This window comes from Grammomys surdaster, unplaced genomic scaffold (assembly GCF_004785775.1).
Source record: "Grammomys surdaster isolate TR1022 unplaced genomic scaffold, NIH_TR_1.0 133, whole genome shotgun sequence".
NCBI lineage: Eukaryota > Metazoa > Chordata > Mammalia > Rodentia > Muridae > Grammomys > Grammomys surdaster.
In genome coordinates, this window is record NW_021604591.1 from 13769310 (window position 1) to 13792267 (window position 22958).

The 22958-nt window shown below is 52.5% G+C and overlaps 1 protein-coding gene across 3 annotated transcripts in view; it reads left to right on the top strand.

The window, feature by feature from the left end:
* The first annotated feature begins 636 nt into the window (after positions 1-636).
* Atoh8 (atonal bHLH transcription factor 8) overlaps positions 637-22958 on the top strand; it is a 30363-nt gene continuing 8041 nt past the window's right edge. Inside the window, exons 1-3 of one of the 3 annotated variants that reach the window (XM_028762387.1) lie at positions 1012-1819; positions 12068-12259; positions 17313-17450. In XM_028762387.1, coding sequence (XP_028618220.1) covers positions 1049-1819; positions 12068-12259; positions 17313-17435 — 1086 coding nt within the window. In that variant the 5' untranslated portion in view covers positions 1012-1048 and the 3' untranslated portion in view covers positions 17436-17450. Of the gene's footprint in view, positions 1820-12067; positions 12260-17312; positions 17451-22958 lie in introns of all 3 variants that reach the window. The other 2 variants (XM_028762386.1, XM_028762388.1) reach the window with 2 other exon arrangements.

Sequence of the window (22958 nt, forward strand, 5' to 3'; positions counted from 1 at the left end):
TTTCATGGATGAGTAAATCTGGGTTTAGCAGGGCGCCTCGGGTGAGATGACTTAAGATCATCACCGATGTTACATCTGCTAAACCAGAAATTTGCACCCTTCTCTGCCTCCCGTGTACTTTGGTGCCTCAGTTTCCCAATGTCCAGTGTTCTTTTCTGTTCCTAAGACCTCTGTTCCAGCAATAGAAGCAAGAAGGGAGAAGGTCTTGCAGTTGGATGATAATGACCAGCCACTCTGGGGTTCTTCTCTCCCACTTCTCTTTCCCTCCCAGAAGCTCTGGGATTTCTCCCTCTGTTAGACAGTTCGAGTGGGAGGTAGACCGGAAGGTTCTGGATGGGGAAGGTCGGCGCTGCGTCACCCCCCAGACCAACAAGGCTGAGCACTGAAGGGCCACAGCGGTCAGGAGCCACGTGCTCAGGACAGTAGTGGAGAGCGCAGACTGTCTTTGGGGAGAGGAGGCGCGCCCTCAACTTGGGTAGGGGGCAGAGAGGGCGAGCAGGAGGAGGCAGGTTCCGGGAGAAGGCATGGGGGTGGGGGGAGGCCGAGAGCACGCGGACAAAGGAGGCGGCCCTCAGCCCAGCTGTTTTGAAAAATGCTTCCTGTTTCTTTAAAGGCGCTCGCGGCTCGGGCGGCCTGGGCTCGGGAGGCGGCAGCGGCGGCGGCGGAGCTGCCTCCTCTCCGGGCGGGCGGCGCTGAGTGATCTTACGAACTGGGCTTCTGTGTAAACTGAGGCTAAACAAACACAGATGGAGCGCAGCGGGCGTTCTGCAGAAATGCTGGCAGGGCGGCAGCGACTTCAGATGACACTCTGAGTTCTCCCGGGGAACGGGCAGCCTCCGAGGCTTCACGGAGCCGGAGGCGCAGCTGCCCCGGGAGTGGGGGTGCGAGGGAGGGACCCGGGGAGGGAGGGTAGGAGGAGAGAGCGCGGCGACAAGGCGGCGCTGAGCGCGGCGGCCACCGGGCACAGCCAGGCGCTCGGCGTGCAGAGCGATCGCTGCGGGAGCGCGTCCCGGGCAGTCCCACGCCCCTGCCTCACACCGTCCGCGCCATGAAGCACATCCCGGTCCTCGAGGACGGGCCGTGGAAGACCGTGTGCGTGAAAGAGCTGAACGGCCTCAAGAAGCTCAAGCGGAAAGGCAAGGAGCCGGTGCGGCGCGTGAATGGCTATAAAACTTTCCGATTGGACTTGGAAGCTCCCGAGCTCGGCGCCACAGCCAGCGCCACCGCCGCCACCAACGGGCTCCGGGACAGGACACAACCGTTCCCGATCGCGACCCCAGTACCAGCCTCAGTGGCGCCGGCGGTTCCTCCAGGTGGAGGCACAGACACAGCCAGGGAATTCCGGGGCATCAGAGCGCCTGAGGTCTCAGACGCGCGCAAACGCGGATTCGCTCTGGGCACGGTGGGACCGGGACTACCCACGCCACCGCCTCCTCCCGCGTCCCAGAGCTTGGCACCCCGGGATCCCGAGGCGCAGCCCTTCCGCGAGCAGGCTCTGCGTCCCCGCATCTTGCTGTGCGCCCCTCCCGCGCGTCCCACGCCGTCCGTGCCTCTCGCACCCCCAGCGGCGCCACAAGAGTCTCCCGTGCGCCCTGCGCCCCCCACGCGCCCGGGGGAAAGTTCCTACTCGTCAATTTCACACGTAATTTACAATAACCACCCGGATTCTTCCGCGTCGCCTAGGAAACGGCCAGGCGAAGCGACCGCCGCCTCCACGGAGATCAAAGCCCTGCAGCAGACCCGGAGGCTCCTGGCCAACGCCAGAGAGAGGACGCGGGTGCACACCATCAGCGCAGCCTTCGAGGCGCTGAGGAAGCAGGTACCCACTAACCGCCGCCGGGCTACAGTGGCAGGAATGGGTGGGTGGGTGACCCCAGGATCGGTGCTAGGATAAAAGGAATCGCACAAGGCAGGCAGATTGGAGTTACCATTGTTGCAAGTCTTAGTTTGCAAAGTGAGTGAAAGCCTAGACACGCCCCTGTTCCCCAGGGGTAACTGCGCGTTTGACCTCAGGTCTTGTAGTTGACTTGTATGGCAGCGGGTATTTATCTTCTGGTCCCTTGGGCTTGGTAGGGAATACAGAGGGGGAATGTGGGAATCTTCCTCTAGCAGGGGAGGGGAGCAGAGCACGACCTTTCCGCTCTGTGCACTTGGCATGTTTGGGGTCTTGGCCCCCTGTTGGTGGCACTGAGACACACGACACCACAGAGGTGCGCTCCTGGGGGCCACGGAATGTAAAGGGCGGGGGCGGGCGGGCTTGTCAGCCCCTCTCAGCTTCTGTTTCCATGATCACTCAGCTTGCTTCTAGGATCTCTGCACTCCTTACCTGGTTCCTGGAGTCCATAAGGACCCGGGCTTCAAGGCTGTGGTTCTTCCAGGTACAGCGTCAGGAACTTTCCCAGGAGATCCTGTCCACCCTTCCTCTTGACACCAGTCACCTCTTCTCCGAACACAGCTGAGGATTCTCTCGGGGGTGGGGGTGGGTGGTGGGGCGGGGTCAACAGAGCTTAGCTCTGGATAAGCCAGGGGGCTCCTCTTTAAGTACTGGGGGTTGACTGCCCTCACCTGACAGTGCCCATTGTGGAAGCTCAGGGATACCTGACTGGAGAATTACCATGGCAGAGGGGACAGTTGACAGTTCAGCTTAAGATCAGCTTGGTACTCCCCCAGGGCTCTCTAGTTTCTTAGAGAGGAGTAAGATCATAAAAGGGTGTGGGATGGGCCCTCTCACCCAGGTCGTATAAGGGTTGGAGTGGGTGCTGGATGTCACGTCTTTAATAGATGAAATTTATGTTTGTTCTGCCACTGATTAGCTGTTTGTCTCCTGGAAAGTTACTCAACCTCTCCGGGTTTCAGCCAGTAGCAAACCATTTCGGAAAACTTTTTTTTTTTCTTCTCTCAGACTCCCTTCTGTGAGTAGAGTTAGGCATTGGAGACCTGGTCCATCCGTGAATTGGACATGGAACCCCTAGGAGAAAGTGACTGTAATGGCTTTTGAACCTGGTTTGGGAAAAGCGTTTGGTTGTGGAGGTGGGGTGGCTGTCACTGCCTGCAGAGCCATCATCTGTTCCCTAGGCTGTGCAGCCATCCGTTTCTCCCTGGCTCAGCTGCCGGGTGCCTGCATGCCCCAGCAGTGGCACCCTGTGGGGTATCTTGCAGTCCCTGTCTCAGGACAGGATGACAGAGGGCATGGAGTTGCCTGTATATCTGCTTCACTTGTGGCGAGGTGAACTCCTCCTGAACTGGGGGATCGCATGCCCCAAACCTCCCTCTCAGCGTCTTTTCTCTGCCTCCAGCCACCTTCTTCAACTTTTTCCCAGGCAAGCATTCATGCCTGGGTGCTTGCCTGTGTCTCTCATGTACTGTGGCTTTTGTGACTTTCAACAACAACTCCTATTCTATTTAATCTTAATGTCAGGATTGGATAGACCCATTTTATAGTAAGCAATACTGAGGCCAGGGAAGGTAGGAGACTTACCCAAGATCATCTTGTAGTGAGCAGTTCATGGAAAGTTTCTGTGGCTACAATCTTCCCACTGGGTGGTGCCCTTGTCAACTTTCAGAGATGAGGTCTTCTTTCATTCCTGCTGTCTGTAGGGGAAGTTCCGCACAAAAGCATCAAATTCAATGTGTCCTGCAGAAGGTTTGGCCAAGCATTTTTCAAAGAGAGACTTTGTGTGCACAGACATGCAGTTAAATGTATGTACATATGTCTAGTACATATACCCAGAGAACACACAAACTCCTGTTGCGTTTTCCTAGCTCTAACTGTTCTGTCCTTTCCCTAGAAGGGATGCTGGGCCCCATTGAATACCTTCTTGTTGGCTGAGGATAGAAATACAGAGAAGGGCTGAGACTGTCCCCACCAGGTCCCCACCACCGGACACGCCCAGTGGAGGAGCGTCTTCCTGTCCTGGACCTCAGCCTCCTGGGCTTTCTGTGTGGCTTCGGACAGTCCTCTGTGGGCCTCAGCTGCTAAGGCTCCATCATGATGGTACTCCTACCCCATATGCAACTTTCTTACACAAAAGCAGACAGGGCCAGAAAGGAAGAAGAATTCTCAAATGTGTGTCTTCAGGGGCCTGGGGACTGAGCAGGGCTCTAGGACACAAAGCAGTATGGATGCTTTATTATCCCCTCCCCCTTTTTTGGACAGGGTCTCTCTATGTACTCTTTGTTGGCCTGCAACTAACTTGTTATGTAGACCAGGCTAGCCTGGAATTTATAGAAATCTGGTTGATTTTGCATCTGCCTCCGAAGTGCTAAGATTAAAGGCATGTACCACCATACCCAGCTCATTTGGAATTTTTAAAATTATATTTTATTAAGTGTGTGTGTGTGTGCCCCACAGTGTGTGAGTAGAGGTCAGAGGACAACTTGAGAAGTTGGTTCTCTCCTTCTACCATGTGGGCCTTGGGGATGGAACTCAGGCCATTGGGCTTGGCAGCAGGCACCCACTGAGCCCTCTAGCCAGCCATTTAGTCATTTTGATAACAGTCACAGAACGCACCAGGCTCTGTGCTTAGACCCTCCTGTGTTCTAGTTGGCTTTGTGAAATAGGTGCTGTCATTCCTGCCCCATACCCCGTTTCATACAAGGTGGTTTTGGGGTATCAGGAAGCTTGTGTGAACTGGCTGAGGTCTTGCCATGCTCCCAGTGGCCCCACAGGCTTTGTGCTGCGCTGTATCCATGTGTCAGCACTCTCAGGTCTTGGCAATGGGTTCATGGCATTGTGCAGTTGCAGAGCTGTGTGGTCACCGCAAAGCCTGGAATGAATCAGGGTTAGTGAGTCTTCCCAGTGGCCAGTGCTTAACAGCTTTGCTTCTTGGCTTATGCACCGCTGCACCAGGAAAGCAGTCAGGCCCCTGCCTGTCATTGCAATCTACTCTCCTCCCAACCAGGAAGAAATGGGAGGGGGCTGTGTGCCTGCTGGCAGAGGTGCAGGTGGGGGAGAGTCCCTCAAGTCTGGGGCTAGGGGGCACGGGGCAGATGGTCAGACTGCGGCACTTGCCACCAGCCCAGCTGCACCCGAGCCCTCCTTGCTGCCTCATATGAGGGCCATGTGTGTGCAGCTGGGCTGGCCACGTGCAGGCTGCTCCCTGCCAGGTGGGAGGGGTCCATGGGAAAGGCCAGCTGTACTGGGCAGAGGAGGGAAGGACCTGAGCTCTGGGAGACAGTTCCCTGGCAGGACCCTCTGGCTGTGCCCACCTTTGGGATGTCTAGCCTGAGGGTGGCTTTGTTCTCTCCCTTGAAGCCCCTTGATGTCCCTGGAGGAGTGTCAGCAGACAGTGATGGCCCCTTAGCAGCTGCCTCTCCCCAAGAAGGAGGCATTGAGCAAGTGGGCCCAGGCCACCTCCCCCAGTGTGCCTTGAGGGTCTCCAAGGTTCCTTACTAGATTAATTCAGTGATCCTAGAAGGGTATGAGGATGGTGGTCTTAGCCTCTCTTTTGGCTCCCAAGTCCTCTGAGGTGAAAGACACAGGGGAACCCCACCAGTGTCTGTGTACCCCTCTCTGAGGCAGTGGCCCGCAAGCCTGCTCACACTGGAAGCTCCCCACAGTTGGGGAGGGTGACTCCCAGGTCCAGGAGAGGCTGTTTATTGAGATTCTTAGGACATGGGTATGTATCTTTGGTCATAAGTTTGTAGGGCTACTTGTTGTACTGACAAGGACACTTACAGAAAATGGCCAGGTTCTGTCCCCAGGTCTGTCAGGCCCTGGGGAAAATGCCTGGATCTTGTGTCTTCTTTCACTTTGTAGACAGTTTGAATTTTAAAGTCCTTTCTAAGCAGACCTAGAAGGGGACGTTGAACAGCCCAGCTGAGGCGGCTTCACGCCAGGAGTCCTGTACCTCAGACATGAGAGACTCGCTTCATACAGGAATCTAGAATATCACTGTGCAGGGACATTGTGTGCTTGTAGCTCTGTGGGCCTCGGGGTCTCTGAGGACTGCCTCTGATGGACTGTTAGAGGGCAAAAGACTTTGAGGGCATTCCTGAATGTTCTGCTAGGTTCTTGATTTTGTTGTTGTTTTCCCCCTCACACTTGTCCACTGTGATCCCATTCTGAGAAGCAGCTGTTTGGATGCCCACGTTTCTGGTGAAGAAACAGGTCCTGTAAGGCCACGGTCCTACTTAAAGTCGGGAAGATGTCCAGAGGACAACCAGGCCCTCAGTCTCCCCAGCCAGTGTTTGCTGGAGCCAAGGGAGGGTCTAGCGTGGGCAGTGAAGGAGGGGTGGAATGTTTGGGGGGCCCAGAGGACCTTGTGAAAATGCCCAAAGCTGGTCCTCTGTGGAGTTTAAAATCCAAGAGCAGGGGAAGCCGCTCCATCAGTAAAATGCTTGCCAAATAAACACGAAGATCTGAGTTCGACCCCCACCTACCCATGTAAAAAGTCAGGAACACTGGCATGCATCTGTCATCCCAGCACTGGGGAGGTAGAAACACGAGGCTCTCTGAGGCTTCTCTGAGGCTTTATAACCAGCCAGCCTGCCGACCTAGCTGAGTCAGGGAGCTCCTGGCTCAGGAGAGAACGTGTCTCAAAAATCAAGATGGAGAGTAACTGAGGAAGGCACCTGATACCGATGTCTAGCCTTCACGTGCATGCTCGAACGTGTGCAAGAATACCTGCACAGACATTTGTGCACAGACACATGCCTTTAGCTAGACCCCATGGATGAGCCCGAGGGAGGTACCTTTACTATTCCAGAAGCTGGAAAATACAGGTAGGCAGTGGGAGACAGGTGGCCATATCTATTTCGACTCCAGTCCTTTGACAAGGCAGGGTCCTGTGCAGGCAGTTGGATGGGTATGGACGTGTTCTGGATACTCACAGAGGTAATGTACAAATCTGGAGTCTTTTGGGATCACTGGCCCAAAACTATCGAAAGCTATCCACGCCTACCTTAAGCTAGTTGAGAAGAGTCCTGGTGGAACCATGACTTGAAAACCCAGCACTTCTCTCTCTGCAGCTGGAGGAATAGGGGGCGACACAGCCGAGAGTCGAGTGCATCTTTGTGGAGCGGACGCCATTGCTTCTCCTCAGTGCTCTGCTGAAGAGATGGGTATAGCTAGTGCATTCAGAATGCCTCTGTCCATGGGGCTTTGAAGAAGGCAGCTGCTGGGGACCTTTAGCAACACCAGTTATTGTTCTCAAGACCCCATGAGGAACACAAATGTTGCCGTCTCTACCCTATCAAGGAGGAAATGGGCTCAGAGAGGTGAAGGAATTTGCTCTCAATCATACCACTGCAAGTGCCTGGAACTTTGTGGTGGCCGCCTGGCCGAGGTGTCTCCATGCTGGGGTGTAGCTGAGCTGTTGGGGGCTAAAGGTTGCACGGGCATTAGGAGAATGCATGGTAGTGGCTTATGGGTTTTGTTGTTTGTTGTGAGTAGTATATATGCTTTCTGTTTGTGATAGGGTCTAATGTAGTCAAGGCTAGCCCCACACTCAGTACATAGCTGAGGATAATTTCAAACTTCTGATCCTCCTGCTTCTATCTCCTATGTGCTGGGATTGTAAGTGTCTTCCACTACTCCTGGTTGGTGCAGTGCTGGGGACTGAGCCCAGGGTATCACAGTATGCTAGGTAAACACTGTGCCCACTGAGCCCTGTCACTAGGAGACTCTAGAAGGAGCCTTACAGAGAGCCAACCTTGGGGTAGGGGAGGAGAAGGGACAAGCCACCTGAAAGAGCCACTGTTGCTCCACGTGTCCACCTTGATAGCAGAACGTCCTGTTGAATGTGCCTTCCTCGGGTGCCATGCAGATGAGCTGCTGGCTCCAGCCAGGCCTCAGCTGACTGATCTGAGGCTCAGAAAGCCACTCACCAGTTTTCCTCATGTGCATACGGGACATTCATCTTTACTTGAGGTAGATCTCAGATAGGATAATGCTGAGAAACCCTGTTGGCTGTGCCAGAAAGACGAGGGCTCAGTCAATGGATTTCTTTTGGTTTGACCAGTAGCTTGACCTCAGCAATGGCACAAAGTGACATATCTAGGACAGACTGCCCCAGATCCTGGCATGGTTCTCCTGGGTTGGCCTTGGCTTCACCTGCTATTCTGGGCCCAGTACACAGACCTTTCTCAAACTCACTTCCTCCTAGAAGCCCAGCTGTTTGGGGCCCCAGGTGCAGAGTTGTCTGATGAAGGGAGATTTGGGTCCAGATTCCCCCAACCCACAGGCAGACACCATCTCCTGGGTCAAGGAGCAGGCAGAGGTGCTGGGCCTGACCCTGAGACCCCTTCCCTGGCCCAGACCTTGTTTATTTGTTCAAACTGATAACAGGGTTTTCTGGACTCTGACTGGAAACAGGGGAATAGCGTTGTTCTGCCAGCTTTCTTGGATGGGTTTGACGCTGTGGCCAGGGGTTAGGAGGTGTGGATGGGAGGATGCCCATGTAGGTGGAGGCTGGAGGGTCAGGAGAGTTAGCTTGCTGTGTTGCCTCTCCTGCCCCCCGTAGAGGGCTCATGTAGAGTGAGGGTGGCTAGCTTCTGTGCTCAGGGTGAAAGATGGCTAGCTTCTGTGCCCAGCATGAGAGGGTGCTTAGCTACTGTGCCCAGGTTTCTCACCCTCTCCGGAGCCTATCTCAGGACCTTCTGCAATACTGAATGTCGTCATTTTGCTGACCTCTGCTTGCCTATGTCATCAACCGAGTCCCCACTACCTTGTGAGGTCAATCTTGTGCCCGGTGTACAGAGGCTCAGTGTGAGTATGTCATTCTCTTGGATGTATGCTGGGCAGAGTCAGAGCCAGGCATTGAATCTAGGAGACAAAGTATATGTTGTTTGTTCATCCTCAGAGAGATGGAGTTTGTGTGTGTGTGTGTGTGTGTGTTTAAGGCTCTCTCCTCTCATTGATCTGGAACTGACCAAGTAGTCTAGGCAGGCAGGTTAGCTATGCTCCACAATGCTTCTGATTCTGTCTTCTGAGTGCTGAGATTATAAGCACATGCCACCATTGCCACCATGCTGGACACTTTAATGTACGTTCTAGGAATTGAACTCGGGTCCGCTGTTTTGCAAGGCAAAATGATTTAAACTATCTCCCCAGCCCAGTTTTTTTTTATCCTCTCATAAAAGATTTATTTATTGTATGAATATGAGTGTTTTGCCTGCATATATGTCTGCATATCATGTGAGTGCCTGATACCCAAAGAGGTTGAAAGAGGGCATTGTATCCCCTGGAACTAGAGTCACAGGTAGCTTTGAGCTGCCATGTGAGTGCTAGGACCCAAGCCCAGGTTGTCTGGAAGAACAGCCAGTAAGTACCCTTAACCATTGGGCCATCTTTCTAACCCCTTATCACTTTTTTATTTTTAATTATGTGTATGTGTCTTGAGTGTAGGTTTGTACACTACTGCAGAGTCTAAGGCCAGAAGAAGGCCTGGGGTGCCCATGTTCCTGGAGTTACAGGCAGTTGTAAGCTGCTTTATTTGGCTGCTGGGAACAAAATTTTGGTTGTCTGCAAGATCAGCATGTTGTCTTAACTGCTGTGCCATCTCTCCAGTGCCCAAAATACGTTTTTGGAACTAGATTCCAAATACCCTGGAGTTAATTCACTCATGACCTTATTTAACCAGGCCTTTTGAAACCTGCTCTGGGCCAGATGTGGACTATGCTCTGCAGCTGTGAACCTTCCCCCAGCACATGGGGGATACTGGACGCTAAGAGTGGCAGCAAAAATGAGACGTAAAGACAGATAGGTCCATTACAGCACTGTAAGCACAGGCTGCTCCCTTGGTATAGGGCAGGTGTGAGAAAACAGAGAAAGTTCCTTAGGTGAAGTGCTGGTTATAGTGGGTGATGTAGTGAGGTATTAGTTCACAGTCCTGGGGCTGCCAGTAGGGATTTCATTCTCTTGGTATTACTGAGCTTTGGGGCCAAAGAGTTCTTTGCTGAGGAGGGCGTTGAGGACATGGTGTGACATTCAGCAGTACCCCAGACCTCCTTCTGAACCCTGCTGCTCCTCTGTTGTGACAACTAGGAATGGCCCCAGACCTTACCTGTCCCCTGAGGGTTAAAATCATCCCTGGCTCAAAAACCAGTGGCTTCAGAGAGTTCCTGGCCCATGAGCATGCTCCCTTAATATCAATGCAGCAGCTCCGTGAGGGCCCCCACACTCAGAGGCGTGATACGGATGCTGTGTATAGATGCCAAGGAGCCGTAGATGGGACCAGAGCTTGCCAGTGAGAACATTTTAGCTGTTTGGGTGAAGAGAGCAGGGAAAGAAGAAGCCGATTGGCTAATAGCTGTCAGGTAGATTATGAGGCGTTCCGTCCATGTTACAATCCCACGTTAGTCATTGCTATGGTCTTAGCTCTTGGATGGCTCACATAGCACACGTGTAGGATGGCCAGTACTAAGTCAGAGGCCCTTCCCATCTCCCACAATCAGTGAGTGATAAGCTGATGCCAACACAGACAAATGAGGCAGGTCGGGGCTGTTGGCATTTATTACCCATCTGCTGTGTGCCATGCTCGGCAGTAACCCAGGTCTAGAGGGCATAGAGAAGGTGAAGAAAGAAGAAGACATCATGTTTTTGTGTCTGAGTATCTACACTGTCCCCCTGAATGTCTCCAGGGTCCTAAGAGAATGTATGGTATCTTTTAAAAGTGCTCTTTATTGCTAAGTGTATGTGTGTACATGGTATGTGCTATGGCACACATGAGGGGTACAGAGGGCAGATTTATAGACTCTGTTCTCGACATCCACCTGTACATGGTTTCCCAGGCTTGGCCTTTGATTGTGAGGTTTGCATGGCAGAGTCTTCCCACGGAGCCGTCTCTCCAAATCTGTCATTCTTCTTGAGTCTGAGTTCTTTGAAGGCAGGAGATGAAATTTGTTTATTTGTTGGCCCATTTTCAGGCTGGATCTTGTTCTGTAGCCTTAGTCTGGTACTCACTATGTAGCCAAGGGTGGCTTCCAACTCATAGTAGTCCTCCTGCCTCAGCTCCTCAAATGCTGTGATTCTAGGTGTGCGCCTCCATATTTTGCTAGGAGTCTTGGTTTGGGTTTGGTTTGGTTTGGTTTGGTTTGGTTTGGTTTGGTTTGGTTTTTCGAGGCAGGGTTTCTCTGTGTAGCCCTGGCTGTCCTGGAACTCACTCTGTAGACCAGGCTGGCCTCAAACTCAGAAATCTGTCTGCCTCTGCCTCCCAAGTGCTGGGATTAAAGGCGTGCACCACCACTGCCCGGCTTGTTTTGTTTTCAAGACAGGCTTTCTCTGTGTAGCCCTGGTTGTCCTGGAACTCAATATGTAGACCAGGCTGGCCTCAAACTTAGAGATCGGTCTGCTTCTGCCTCCCTAGTTCTGGGATTAAAGGCATGCACCACCACCACCACCCACCTATCTAGGGATTGTGTTTTTATTTTAAATTTACTTTTGAAAAGGTTTTGAGACAGGGTTACAATTTAGTTATCCTGGAACTTGCTGTGTAAGTGAGGTTGATTTTTTTATTCCTGTCTCTACCTCCCAAGTGCTAGGATTATAGGTATATACTACAAGGCCCATAGGAATCAAGTTTTTGCAGGGCATGGCGGCATACACCTTTAATCCCAGCACTCGGGAAACAGGCAGACAGGTCTCTTGAGTCAGAGGCTAGCCTGATCTGCATCATGAATTTGAGCCCAGCCAGGACCACATAGTGAGACCCTATCTCAAAAAAAAAAAAATGGTTTTAATTGTTGAGACCTCAAGTATCCAAAAAAAAAAAGTGTCAATGAATGAGTGACCATATGAAGGAAGCCTCAGAGGTAGGAAGAATATCTGCTCCTCCCCAGCGGCAGGAGGATGGACTCTGTATGGGTGGAAATCAGCTGTTGCTTGGGTGTGAGCCCGGCCTCATTGTCTCCTCCTGTCAAATGGGAATTTGGATACACCCTAGAGTGTGGGAATGCTGAGCTGGGATGTGGGTGTGGAAACCTCAGGTGCTTAATTAGCACAGGTCATAAAGTCAGACACATAGTGGGTAGGCTGCCCCCACCCCCGCCAGCCTAGGTGGGTACTGAGGTGAGATGCTCAGTACAGAGGCCCTGCAGCTGTTCCTGATGCCCTCTCCCTCCATCTCAGGTGCCGTGCTACTCCTACGGGCAGAAGCTGTCCAAGCTGGCCATCCTGAGGATTGCCTGTAACTACATCCTGTCCCTGGCGCGCCTGGCTGACCTGGACTACAGTGCCGACCACAGCAACCTCAGCTTCTCCGAGTGTGTGCAGCGCTGCACCCGCACCCTGCAGGCAGAAGGACGTGCCAAGAAGCGTAAGGTATTCACCTGCACTGGGACAGCACTTAGGGGAGTCGGAGTCGGTGAGGTAGGGACATCTTACGTGTGTCTGGGATTCCCAGGAGGCCAGGGAGATCAGCCTCTTGGAATGTTCCTGTAGACACCTCAGATCCAGAAATCCTTACATCCCAGGGGTCATGGGTGGGATCGTAAGCATGAAGCTGCAGAGTGACCTTCGATATCCTGGAGTCTCCAGGTTTGAGTTTGCTGTTTCCTTAAATGAAGAAATGGTCCATCTCTGAAGCCCTTCCTGTTCTTATGGGATGCGAGGCTAAAGGCTAAACGATCCCTGTGGCCCCGACAGATGTTCTGTCAGGATGAGATTTCCCCAGAGAGGTGGTAGCTCAGGAAAGGCCATCTGTGGGTTTGGGGAATGTGTTTTTGTCTGGGGAGTCATAGGAAACTGTGTTTGAGGGAGGATGATGACACCTGTTCATTTATTCATTTCAGAGAGATTCACTGAGAAAGTTGGGCAGAAGCATGCAGTGATAGGAAAGACATCCTGTACGGCCAAGTGGAAGGGAGAGTGTAGCTTCTCCTGGGGCAGGGGAAGGCCAGATGGAAGACTCACGATAATTCTCCTGCCCCAGGGAGCTGGGCAGAGCATCTTGTTGGAAGTGGCATTTGGGCTGGGATCAGTAGGACAGCTAAGAGGCCGCCAGGCAGATGGAGCAGGGACATCAGTGGAGGCAGGTGGAGCCTGATATATTTAAGGAAATCTGTGGGGGAGAAAAGGGGTTGGGCACAACCATAGTTTCCTACGTGGTTGATGTTTCTAGATATCCAGTCAGGGGCCAGTACTTAGCTGAATTGCTGTACCTGTCTGGATCTGTTCCCCTGTAATACTTGGAGAAAGACAGTGGGATGCGGTCTGTCCGAGATGCTCAAGAGATCCTGGGAACTCTGGTGTCATTCATCCAATCCTTCCCTGCTTCCATCCTTTTGGCCTGCCCCTCCCCCAGGGAACCTATAGCCTGCCCTGATTTCCCAGAGGCCCCTGAGGCCCCAGCCAGGGAGGCCCTCCTCAGGGGGTGCTACCAGCCCTAATTGCACATTGCATTCCTGGGAGTGATTTAGCAGGGCCAATTAGGGGAGGCCTTCATCAAGTGGGTGAGAGAGGAAGCGCCACCGGCCACTCCGGGGCCAGCTTTCTTGCTTTCCTTGGGAGAGTGACATGGGTAAATGAAGGCATGATTGATGGCTCCATGCCGAGTGTGCTCTGTGACAAAGGAGACTGGTAAACTCTTGGTGAACTCCCCTGGCATTCAGCTGTTACTGTGTGCCCCTTAGTGGTGCAAATAGGCAGCCTGGTGAGGCTCCTTACCTTCCTCTCTCCCCTCTCCCCTCCCCCCCCTTTTACACCCCCCCCCCCATTCCACTCCAGGGCAGCACCAGGCCCCTCCCTCCACTAGTTCTTTGATTGGAGTAGACAGCACACTCCAGCCCCAGCCAGAGAACCAGGGAAGGAAGGCCAGCAGTGAGGATGCCCCGCAGAGCCAAGCATTTGGAGCCCTGTGAAATCACCTCAAGGCTAAGAAACCATAGAGACCTCCCTGTGGTGTAGATAAGGAGATGGAGGTAGCAGATTATAGAGTTATCTGACAGCCCTGGCTGTCACCTAGCAGTTGAGAATCATTTTCTAACGTATCAAGCTTCCTTGATAGCTGGAACTAATGGGACACCCACTCAGGGCCATTTCAAAGATAAAATGTGTTCACTGGTCGCAGAGGGAAGGGTGGACCTGCTTGCTTGGTGACTGGTTGGAGGGTGTCTTCCGTTTGCTCTGGGGTGGGGGTTGGGGGTGGGGGAACGGTTTGCAAAGGTCTGAACAGGAAGCACGTTTTTTAGATCTGCCCTATCCACTTAAAGTAATGACCCTCAGAGTCCTCTTGGCTCTCGTGGCCTCCAGGGTGTGCTTCCCAGGCCCGGCTTCTCCTTCTTATGTGCAGAACTACCTCTTTGAAAAGCCTCATGTGTCAAGAGGGGACAGAAGCTGTGCTTCAGCTCCAGGGCTCAGCACTGCCATGCCACAGTCTGGGACATTGACAGGCTTCAAAGGACACCCCCTGCTTCAGCGGGTGTATACAGCACCTCTTATAGGACGTGTGACCACTATAGGAGTCCTTAAGGATGGGATGGAAGGGGATCTTAAAGTCTTTCTCTGTATACCTACTCCCGGTACAGTACCCTCTTTGTGACAGACATGGGGGTATAGACACAAAATAGTTTGCCACACTGTCCCTGCCACCTAGTGGCAACAGGACATCGTGGTTGGAGAGTTTGGAACCCACAAGTAATCAGAGTGAAAAACACAAAATCTATGGAAGAATTCTTGTTCTTCACATGGAGTCTCCAGCCATCAGAGGCCGCCAGGAAGCCATGGATATAGTAGAGTCTATTCAGCAGGTTCAAGGATTGGGAAGACTTGCCCAGAGCCCTGTCAGGCTTTAGAAGGGTACAAGGAGATAAGATCTAGAATTCTCCATGCAGGTGTCTGCTTTGCCCTTTCTGGGTGAGGAGTGCATGGGACTCCATCCTAGGGCTTCTTACCAGCCTCACCTCCAGGAGGCCCTGGGGTAGGGTACATGGCTCTATTTGCCAAGCTCTGAGTGACATCAGGAATCTATGCTTTCCACTTGGCTTATGGGCAACTCAGGAACCCTAGGGGCCCTTGCTGATCCTCCATGGAAAACAAGATGACCATCTCAGGCTACACTCACCTCCCTGCCTCTTCCTACCAAGGCCAAGTCATGGTTGGCTGCTTGCTCTTTCGTGTGTGTCTGTTGGGGATAGCTTCATAGTTACCCTCTGCCTTTGTCTGTATACCAGAGGCTGGATAGTTTCTAAAGAACAGAGGTTTATTTAGCTTCTGGTTCAGGGGCTGGGAAGTCTAATAGTCTGTCCAGTGTTAGTTTCTGATAAGGACTTTCTTGCTTTATCAATCGTGGCTGGTCAAGGGCATCACACTCGGATAGCAAGCATGCTAGCTCACGTTTCTCTCCCACTTACAAAGCCAGTATTGTCACGAGGGCTCCACTTTGATGACCTCATGTCATGTAATTAACTCCCAGAAGTCCCGGCCTCCATATTATTGGCACATGAGATTTGGAGTTGAGTTTCCAATACATGTAATTGACGGCACATGTTGAAATCCCATTACAACTCATTTGCATTGAGAAAATTAATTCATGGGGGCGGGGAGGGACTGTGTGCTATGCGCGTGGAGGTCATCAGAGGAAAACTTGCTGGTTCTCTCCTTTCTCCCACATAGGATCCAGGGATTAAACTCAATTCATCAGGCTTGGTGGCAAGTGCCTCTGACTCAGCTCATGTTTAAAGGCTTACATGGTGCCCAGCAAGGCAGGAAGATTGCCAAGAATTTTGGGCCAACCCTGGCTATAGAGTGAACCCCCCACCCCCAAAGCCGTAAGCAGAAAGAGTGTTGTGATGTGAGACCACCAGGAAGGGCAGCAAGAGGCTGAGGCCTAGGGGCTGTGGATGAAGACTGATGTGTCTTTGAGCAGATGTCTGCTCTGCCTGAGATGCTGGTGGTCCTGGCCAATGTGACTGGTGACAGTTTGAGCTGGGGGATGCCTCTGTGAGCAAACATGTCTCCAAGAGGGGTTGGGTGACCCTCCTTCAGGATATTGGTTTGGGAGCCTGAGTCCAGGGTTTCTGATCCACCCACCCCATGAGCCACCCTGCCACTTTAGGTCTGCATTAAGAACAGAATCATCACTGAATTTTGCTCACTCCCCAGACCTCAGCTGTGCCTCTTTATCCATCACACCCTGTCACCAGCCATTTTTTCTGCCTAGCTTTGAGTTTTCACCCAATGCATAAGCCTTAGCTAGCAGTACAGAGGGCCTTGTTAGAGACCCTTCAGCAGAGAGACAGCACTGGAGGAGGAAAAGCTCTGGGGAGGGCTGTCCCAAGTCTGCTGTGCTGCAGAGAGAGCAGCTAAGCGCCTGGCCCTGCACCATGCTCCTGCAGCTTCTGTTTCTATGATGGCAGATTTTGGGGGCCTCTCAGAGGAGGAGGACAGAGAACAAGAAGAGGGACAGACCTGTCCCTTCATAACTGGTTTCTGTGAGTCTTTCTCATCCTATGGGAATAGGAGAGCTGGTTCCCCCAATAATCTAGAACATTTTCTTCCAGAGATTACAAGTAACTCAGTAACAGTGTCTCACATTGACGGCGATGGAGTTCTTTGAGCCTTGTAGTGAATGACCATTGAGGCCCTGCCTTAGTTGATCCCAGCAGTGGGGTGGGATGAGATGGTAGCATAAGTAGCACTCCATTGAGAAACCCAGAGTGTCAGCCTGCCCATGTGGCCTGTAGGGCTTCGGAAACGGAGACGAGCCTGTTGAGCGTGGGTGCCCTGGAGTCTGTGACCTCCTAAGCAGGCAAAGCTTTATTCTTCTGCTGCTTACTGCCACCTGGGAGAAGGGGAGGTGATAGCAGGTGGGGTTCCACATTCTGTTTTTTGAAGGACAGTCGAATAATAGAGTTAGTTGTATGATGTCAATTCTGGGGACAGACCTAGGGCAGATGATTTGGGGATTGTCAGTGGGAAATAGAGAAGAGTTAGTGTGAGCTTTGGTTGTCCAGGGCTGCTTCCTATGTAGGTGGCTGAGCTCTGGACCATCCTTTTGTGGGCTATTCATAGAGCCCGACTGTGTGTGGCAGTCTCAAGGGCTTCTCCCTGCCTGGGTCCAGCGCCCCAAGCTCTGCGTGGGCCTGAGCATCCACTGAGGGCACTGACCTAGCTTTGTCTACCCCAGCCCGCCACATAAGTGGTCACTGCTGCTGTGTCTTCTATAAGGTTTGCACTAATTACATGGAACTCAGGCAGGCTAGTGTGCTCTCAAGTCCAGATCCTCCAGGTTAAGTCATTGGGTTAAATGCCATTTGCTCTCAAAGTCTGCGGAGTCCATCTATGCTGGGAAAAAAAGAGAGGTGGGTGGGAAACCACCACCCAATTCCCTTCCAGTCATAAAAATGGATGCAATTTATTTTTTCTGGCATTCCAGTTACATAGATGTTTGTCTCCAGCTGTTCCAACATGGACCCTCCTCTCAGCTGCTGTTTCTCCTCTCCCATTTGACACCGTCAGGCCACGAGTCTGCCAAGGCCTGGGTTGGAGGGATCATTAGCCGGGGAGCCTCCAGGTGAGCTTGGGCTGGCTTTCCTTGCAGTGGCCTGTGATGTTACTTGGGTGGTCTGAGGTAGGGTAGAGGCTGGGGTGCTGCTACCCCAGCTCTGCCGATCAGAAGTCTGGCTTTCACCCTGTAGTGCTGGGTGTGAATAGAGACTCAGAGCCTTGAACGAGAAAAAAGCAACTGCCCCGCATGCTCAGACATGAGAACTGTCGCTGTTCCAAGGCCTCGCTGGGCTTAGGATATGGGTGCTTCAGAAGGTGTCTGTGTAGAGTTGGGGTGATCCCCGAGAGCTCTACACCTCTCGTGGGTGCTGCCTTCTCTGGTATGCTTAACTGTGAAGTAAACAAAACATAGGACTTGGGGACCAGACAAGGTTTTGAATCTTGGCATTTGCACTTCTTTCTTGGTGACCCTGGACTTGTTACTTAACCTCCTTGGTTCCCAGGACTCTTTCCCCCCATAAACCAGGAACATCATACCTTCCTTTCTGCCTTGATGAAGGGATTAAACAAAACCCTGTGTCAGAAGGGGCTGCCCTTTTCTCAGAAAGGGAATCTCTGGATGTACAGCTACAAAGTGAGAAAGTTTGTATCCAGCTCTAGGACAGACATCTCAGGAAAGGGAAGGAACCAGGTTGGACAGATGAGGGCCCTTCAAGATAGGGACTCTCACATCTCTAGCACTTGAATCAGAAGCGCTGATCCTGTCCTTTAAAGTGAGGCCAGCAAGCAGCCAGTCCATAAATCCTCGATTTCAAAGGGCGTGGATCTGTATCAAGAAATCTAGGCAACATTTGGCTCAAAAGAATGCCAATAAACAGACCGCCATCAACAGACACCAACCATATGGTGAGGTACACTATGCACCAAGCACTGTATCTACCATCTTTCCCCCTTGTCAGTGATACTCCTGCAGTCAGAAACAGTGTCCCCCCTGCTCCCCACTGCACAGAAGGGAAACTGAGGCCAAGAGAAAACCATGTGCCTTAGGGCTAGGAAGTAGGTTTCCTTTCTTTGGTTGAAAACCTCCAAGCTCTTTCTCCCCTGAAGATTGCCCAGGAGCGCCCCCGACCCCCAGCCCCCAGCTTGCCATACCCACTTGGAGCCCTTATGTAAATAGGCATCTGCAGCACGTGGAGGTTCCATTTAGCTGCGGGGAGCCAATAGCCCGCTGGTGGTGGCAAGGAGTGGGGTGGGCCTGGATTCGGGGGCGGGGAGGGGGTGTCATCAGCTCCGAGTACCCCCAGGGCTGCGCCGCCAGTGAGGCCTGACACCGGGTTAAGTCGCCTGGCGGCCTCCGGCTGCAGCTGGGAGCGCCGCCTGGTTCCCATTCGATGCTGTGGTTTTGATTAGCTGCTGGGAGAGGCGGGCCTGCCTGCAAGTCTATGGGAGCTCCGCAGGAACAGCGGGTCCCCCCCCAGGCCGCCCGCCCCCCCTCCTGGCAACCCCAGACTCCAGATGTTCCGAGCACTCGCTGGGAAGGCCTGCTGGCGCCACGGAGGGCAGAGGGCAGGGAAAGCACGCGAGCTGGAAGCCCAAGAACTCAGTCACCGCAGGCCTTGGCAGCTCGCCCGGCCCTCCGCTGGCACATTCCCCAGCTCTCCCCTGGCCATCTGTTCCCAGAAAGCCCTTTCAGAACCTCATCATCACTCAGGATACAACAGCGCGAGCAGCTGGTTTGGAGGCAGCAGCGAAAACCGTGCAAAAGGTTCTTTGTGAGAGAGGAAACTCGCTTATGAATAACAGGGCTGGATGCCGTAAAACTTGGCGGCTGCAGTTCGTGTTTCTCAGGCGCCGCTGTTTGCTCTTGACTTTTTATCTCTGGTTTTTATTCCCCCCCACCGCCACCCCCTTGTTTGCTTTCAATGTTGTTTCTTCCTCTTCTGACACCAGGTGTCATTTCTTCCTTCTTGGGAGTACCTGAGGGCCACCTAATTACTTCATAGGATACTGGCCACTTTTTTTTTTTTTTTTTTTGGTCTCAAAGCTGTTAATCCTGGGGATAGTGGGAAGTGACTGTTTTCTTCTGGGCTGGAAGAGACAGACAAGCAAGAAGGCAGGGAGGCTAATGGGGGGACAGTAGCTAAGGAGATGGCTTGGTAGGTAAAGTGTTTGCTATGCAAAGGTGAGGACCAGAGTTCCCACCCCAGGAGACTCATAAAACCTGAGTGTGGCAGCACGATGAAATGACAAGGCTTAGGCTCAGGGAGAAACCCTGTCTCAAAAAAGAAAGGAAATAAGAAGGAAGATATTCTGATGTTAACTGTTGTCCCCCATATGTACCCAGGTGTGTGTGTGTGTGCATGTGTGTCTGGGTCAGAGTGGCCAGGTCCTGACCTGTAATTGCTGAGGTCATCTCCAAAAGTGTGGCCTGGTCCTAACTTGTCATTGTTTGGAGTTCTAATCAAATAGTAGCATTGAGCTGGAAAGTCATCCCATCGTTACCCCGGCTGACCCCAGCTTGCAGAAGAAGCAAGCACTGTGTCTGCAGGGGCTGGGGTGAGACCAGCAGAAGACAGAGGAGAGAGACAGAGACACGTCCATTGGCTCATCAGAGGGGCGGCACAGAGGAGCTTTTGGGAGAACAGTGGTAGCCATAAACACCCCAGTGCCTGGGCCCCCACAGCTGACTGCAGCATGACGTGAGGCCTTTTTAAAGAACCGGCTGCCGGCACTGTCGCCAAAGGCTTTTGGGACATGTCTGCTCAGAATCTGGGCACCTTCTGGGAACAGTCACCAGGTGGCCTGTCCTGGACCGTGGGATCCTGGGGTGGGGCTGGCAGCTGGGATGAGAAGAGAGAAGCAGGGATTCCTGTCTCCCTGGCACCCTCCAGAGAGGGAATGGGGTGAAGACTGCCGGGCAGGGGTTGGCCAGGGTGTGCTTTGGATATTAGTGTGGTGGTGGTGGTGGGGTTGGGCCAGGGGCAGGGCTTTGCTTCCTCAGTTCCCTGCATTTCTCTGTCATTGGCGCCCTCCCTGATGTCCTTTCACACCCCAGAGCCAGCAGGCCCCTCACTTAGCAGTATGAAGTGACTGCCAGTGGCTTGCTTTCCCCAAACCTCCCATCTGGGTCTTTGGAGCATGCTCCGTTTTTATTTCTTCTATGCCTTCTTCAAAACCCTCACCCCTTTCTTCCTGTCTTTCCCGCTGCTTTCCACCCACCTACACTTGGGCAGACAGGGCAGGACCAAACGTTTATTTTATCATAATTTCAGGGCCATTAATCTTAAGCCCAGAAGAGCTTGGCGCCAGCCCTTGGGTCCTCCTTGTGTGGCTTCTAGGGGGATGGGGGTGTCAGAGTTTCAGTGGTGCTTTAGAGACCACAAGATCTTGTTCAAGAGTCTCAGGCTTGGCTGGAGAGTAGTTTCAGAGGTTAAGAGCACTGGCTCATCTTCCAGAGGCCCAGGGTTCAATCCCCAGCACCCACATATTCTCCATAGGCATAGGTCAGACTCAACACCCTACTGTCCTTACCCCCACCCGTGACCTAGAGGCAGCCACCTGTTCCTTGTAGCCCAGCTTTCACAGAGCTCCTGGCCAGGAGCGCCTGCTTCTGGAACATGCTTGCTTGTTTACTATAACCATGTCTCCAGCCATCTGATCTAGCCCTGCCTTACTTTGACCATTGTGAAAGGCATAGTTCCTCCAGGAAGCCCTCCTGGACCCTCCCACTCCAGTTTTTTCATGGGTCCTGTGGAACAGCCTGCTCCTGCTCTGGGGACTCAGGCTTCCTTTTCTTTGCTCCCCGTGACTACACAGTGGCTGCTTCAAGTGCTTCATTCTCAACAAGACCAGGAGGAAGGCTTCTTTTCTTGAGTGCAATCTGTTTATATATATACATCTCCTTCCTTCCCTGAGGAGTTGTTCTTGAACCTGAGACAAACGTCAGGACTTGTCCACTTGGAGGGCAGCAGAGTAGTCCCCACAGAGACCAATGGAGGAGAGTTGACTCCAGTTGTGACAGGGTATATTTCTTCTTAGTGAAGCCAACCAGTGTTACAACCCTGTCACAGTGTCAGAAAACTGTTTTCCTAGCTTCTTTGATCTTAACTATATCCTTACAAATCTGGTGCCGTAGCCCCATCTTCAGCTGGTGGCACTCAGGTTTGTAGACCATGGGTGGCCGGCTCCCTAATGGCCTCTTTACAGGTAATAGGCGTTTACAGTTTGCAGAATCCTCTCACACCATTTTTTTTTAAAATCCCACCACCCTTTGAGATTTCTATTATTTACAGTCGTGAGATGACACAAAGTCTTACCCATGGCCTCGGCAGGGTGGGGCGGGCTGGGCAGGACTCAAGCAGGGTGGTACATCAGGTTACTGCCACCCTTTGATCAGGCCTCTCTCTGGACCACCTAGCTCTATTCTGGGGCCAGGAGCCTGTATTTCAGCACAGCTGTTTGTGCATGCCCTGAGCTCTGGTACTTGTTTTCAGCAGACAGCATCTCCCTCCTAAAATGCCTAGGGGACAGGGGCCTGGAAGGCACAATGGCTGTGAAAAGGTTTTCTCAAAGGGAAGTCAGAAGGGGTCCTGGAGACCATGGCTGCTCCATCTGAAAAGTAGCCAGAAGAAGCCAAGTGTCGTCAGACTAGCCTGGGATGTCTCCCAAGAACTTGACTCTGTCCTAGGAAGAAAACTCAAGTCCAACTCTCTCTCTCTGATAGCTCTCTCTCCCTCCCTCCCCCCTCCTGCACCTCCCCCCCCCCCCCTGTGTGTGTGTGTGTGTGTGTGTGTGTGTGTGCGTGTGTGTCCGTTTATGCCAGGTGTGAGGCACAACTGTCAGGATCAGATGGAAGTTTCCTGCAGGATATACCAACAGAAGGCTGTTGGTTGGTGCTTTTACAAGCCCTCCGTTGATCAGGAGCCCATAAAAATGGCTCCATGGTGGCAGGGAGGACAGAGGCACACAGCTGGGCACATGAGTGCCAACACAAGGAACAAGCTACTCAGAGCCCACCTGGGGGTGGTGACAGCCACTTCTTCGAGTGCCCTCCCACCGCAGTAGCAATGCTTCACACCTCTCTCTGCTGCTCTCCTGGTCCCTAACACCCTGAACAGAAAGGACATGGTTTGATACCAGAAGGGTTATTTGCAAAGGGTAAACCACTTTGTATCTTCCTCCACGGACACATGCAATTTTCATTTTTATTTATATGTATTTCCTTTTTGACCTGTGAAACTCAAGATGGCTGCAAACTTGCTATCCAGTGGAGTATGACCTCCTGTCTCTGTGTCCTTAGAGCTGAGATTACAGACAGTCCCAACCCAGCCAGTTTCTACCATTCTGGGCATGGGACTGGGGCTTTGTGCATGCCAGGCAAGCACTTGCTAACTGAGCTGTATTTCCAGCCCGTAAAATTTTACTTCAGTTTTTTTATATCCCTGTGTAGAAAAGGACCCTGTCCTTCATTTAAGAAGGAAGTAAGTGTCAGCCTCACTCTGACAGGCATTGATGTTGGCTCTTGGATTACGTCAATGAATAAAACAGACAGAGACCCTACCCTGGCGATCAGAGC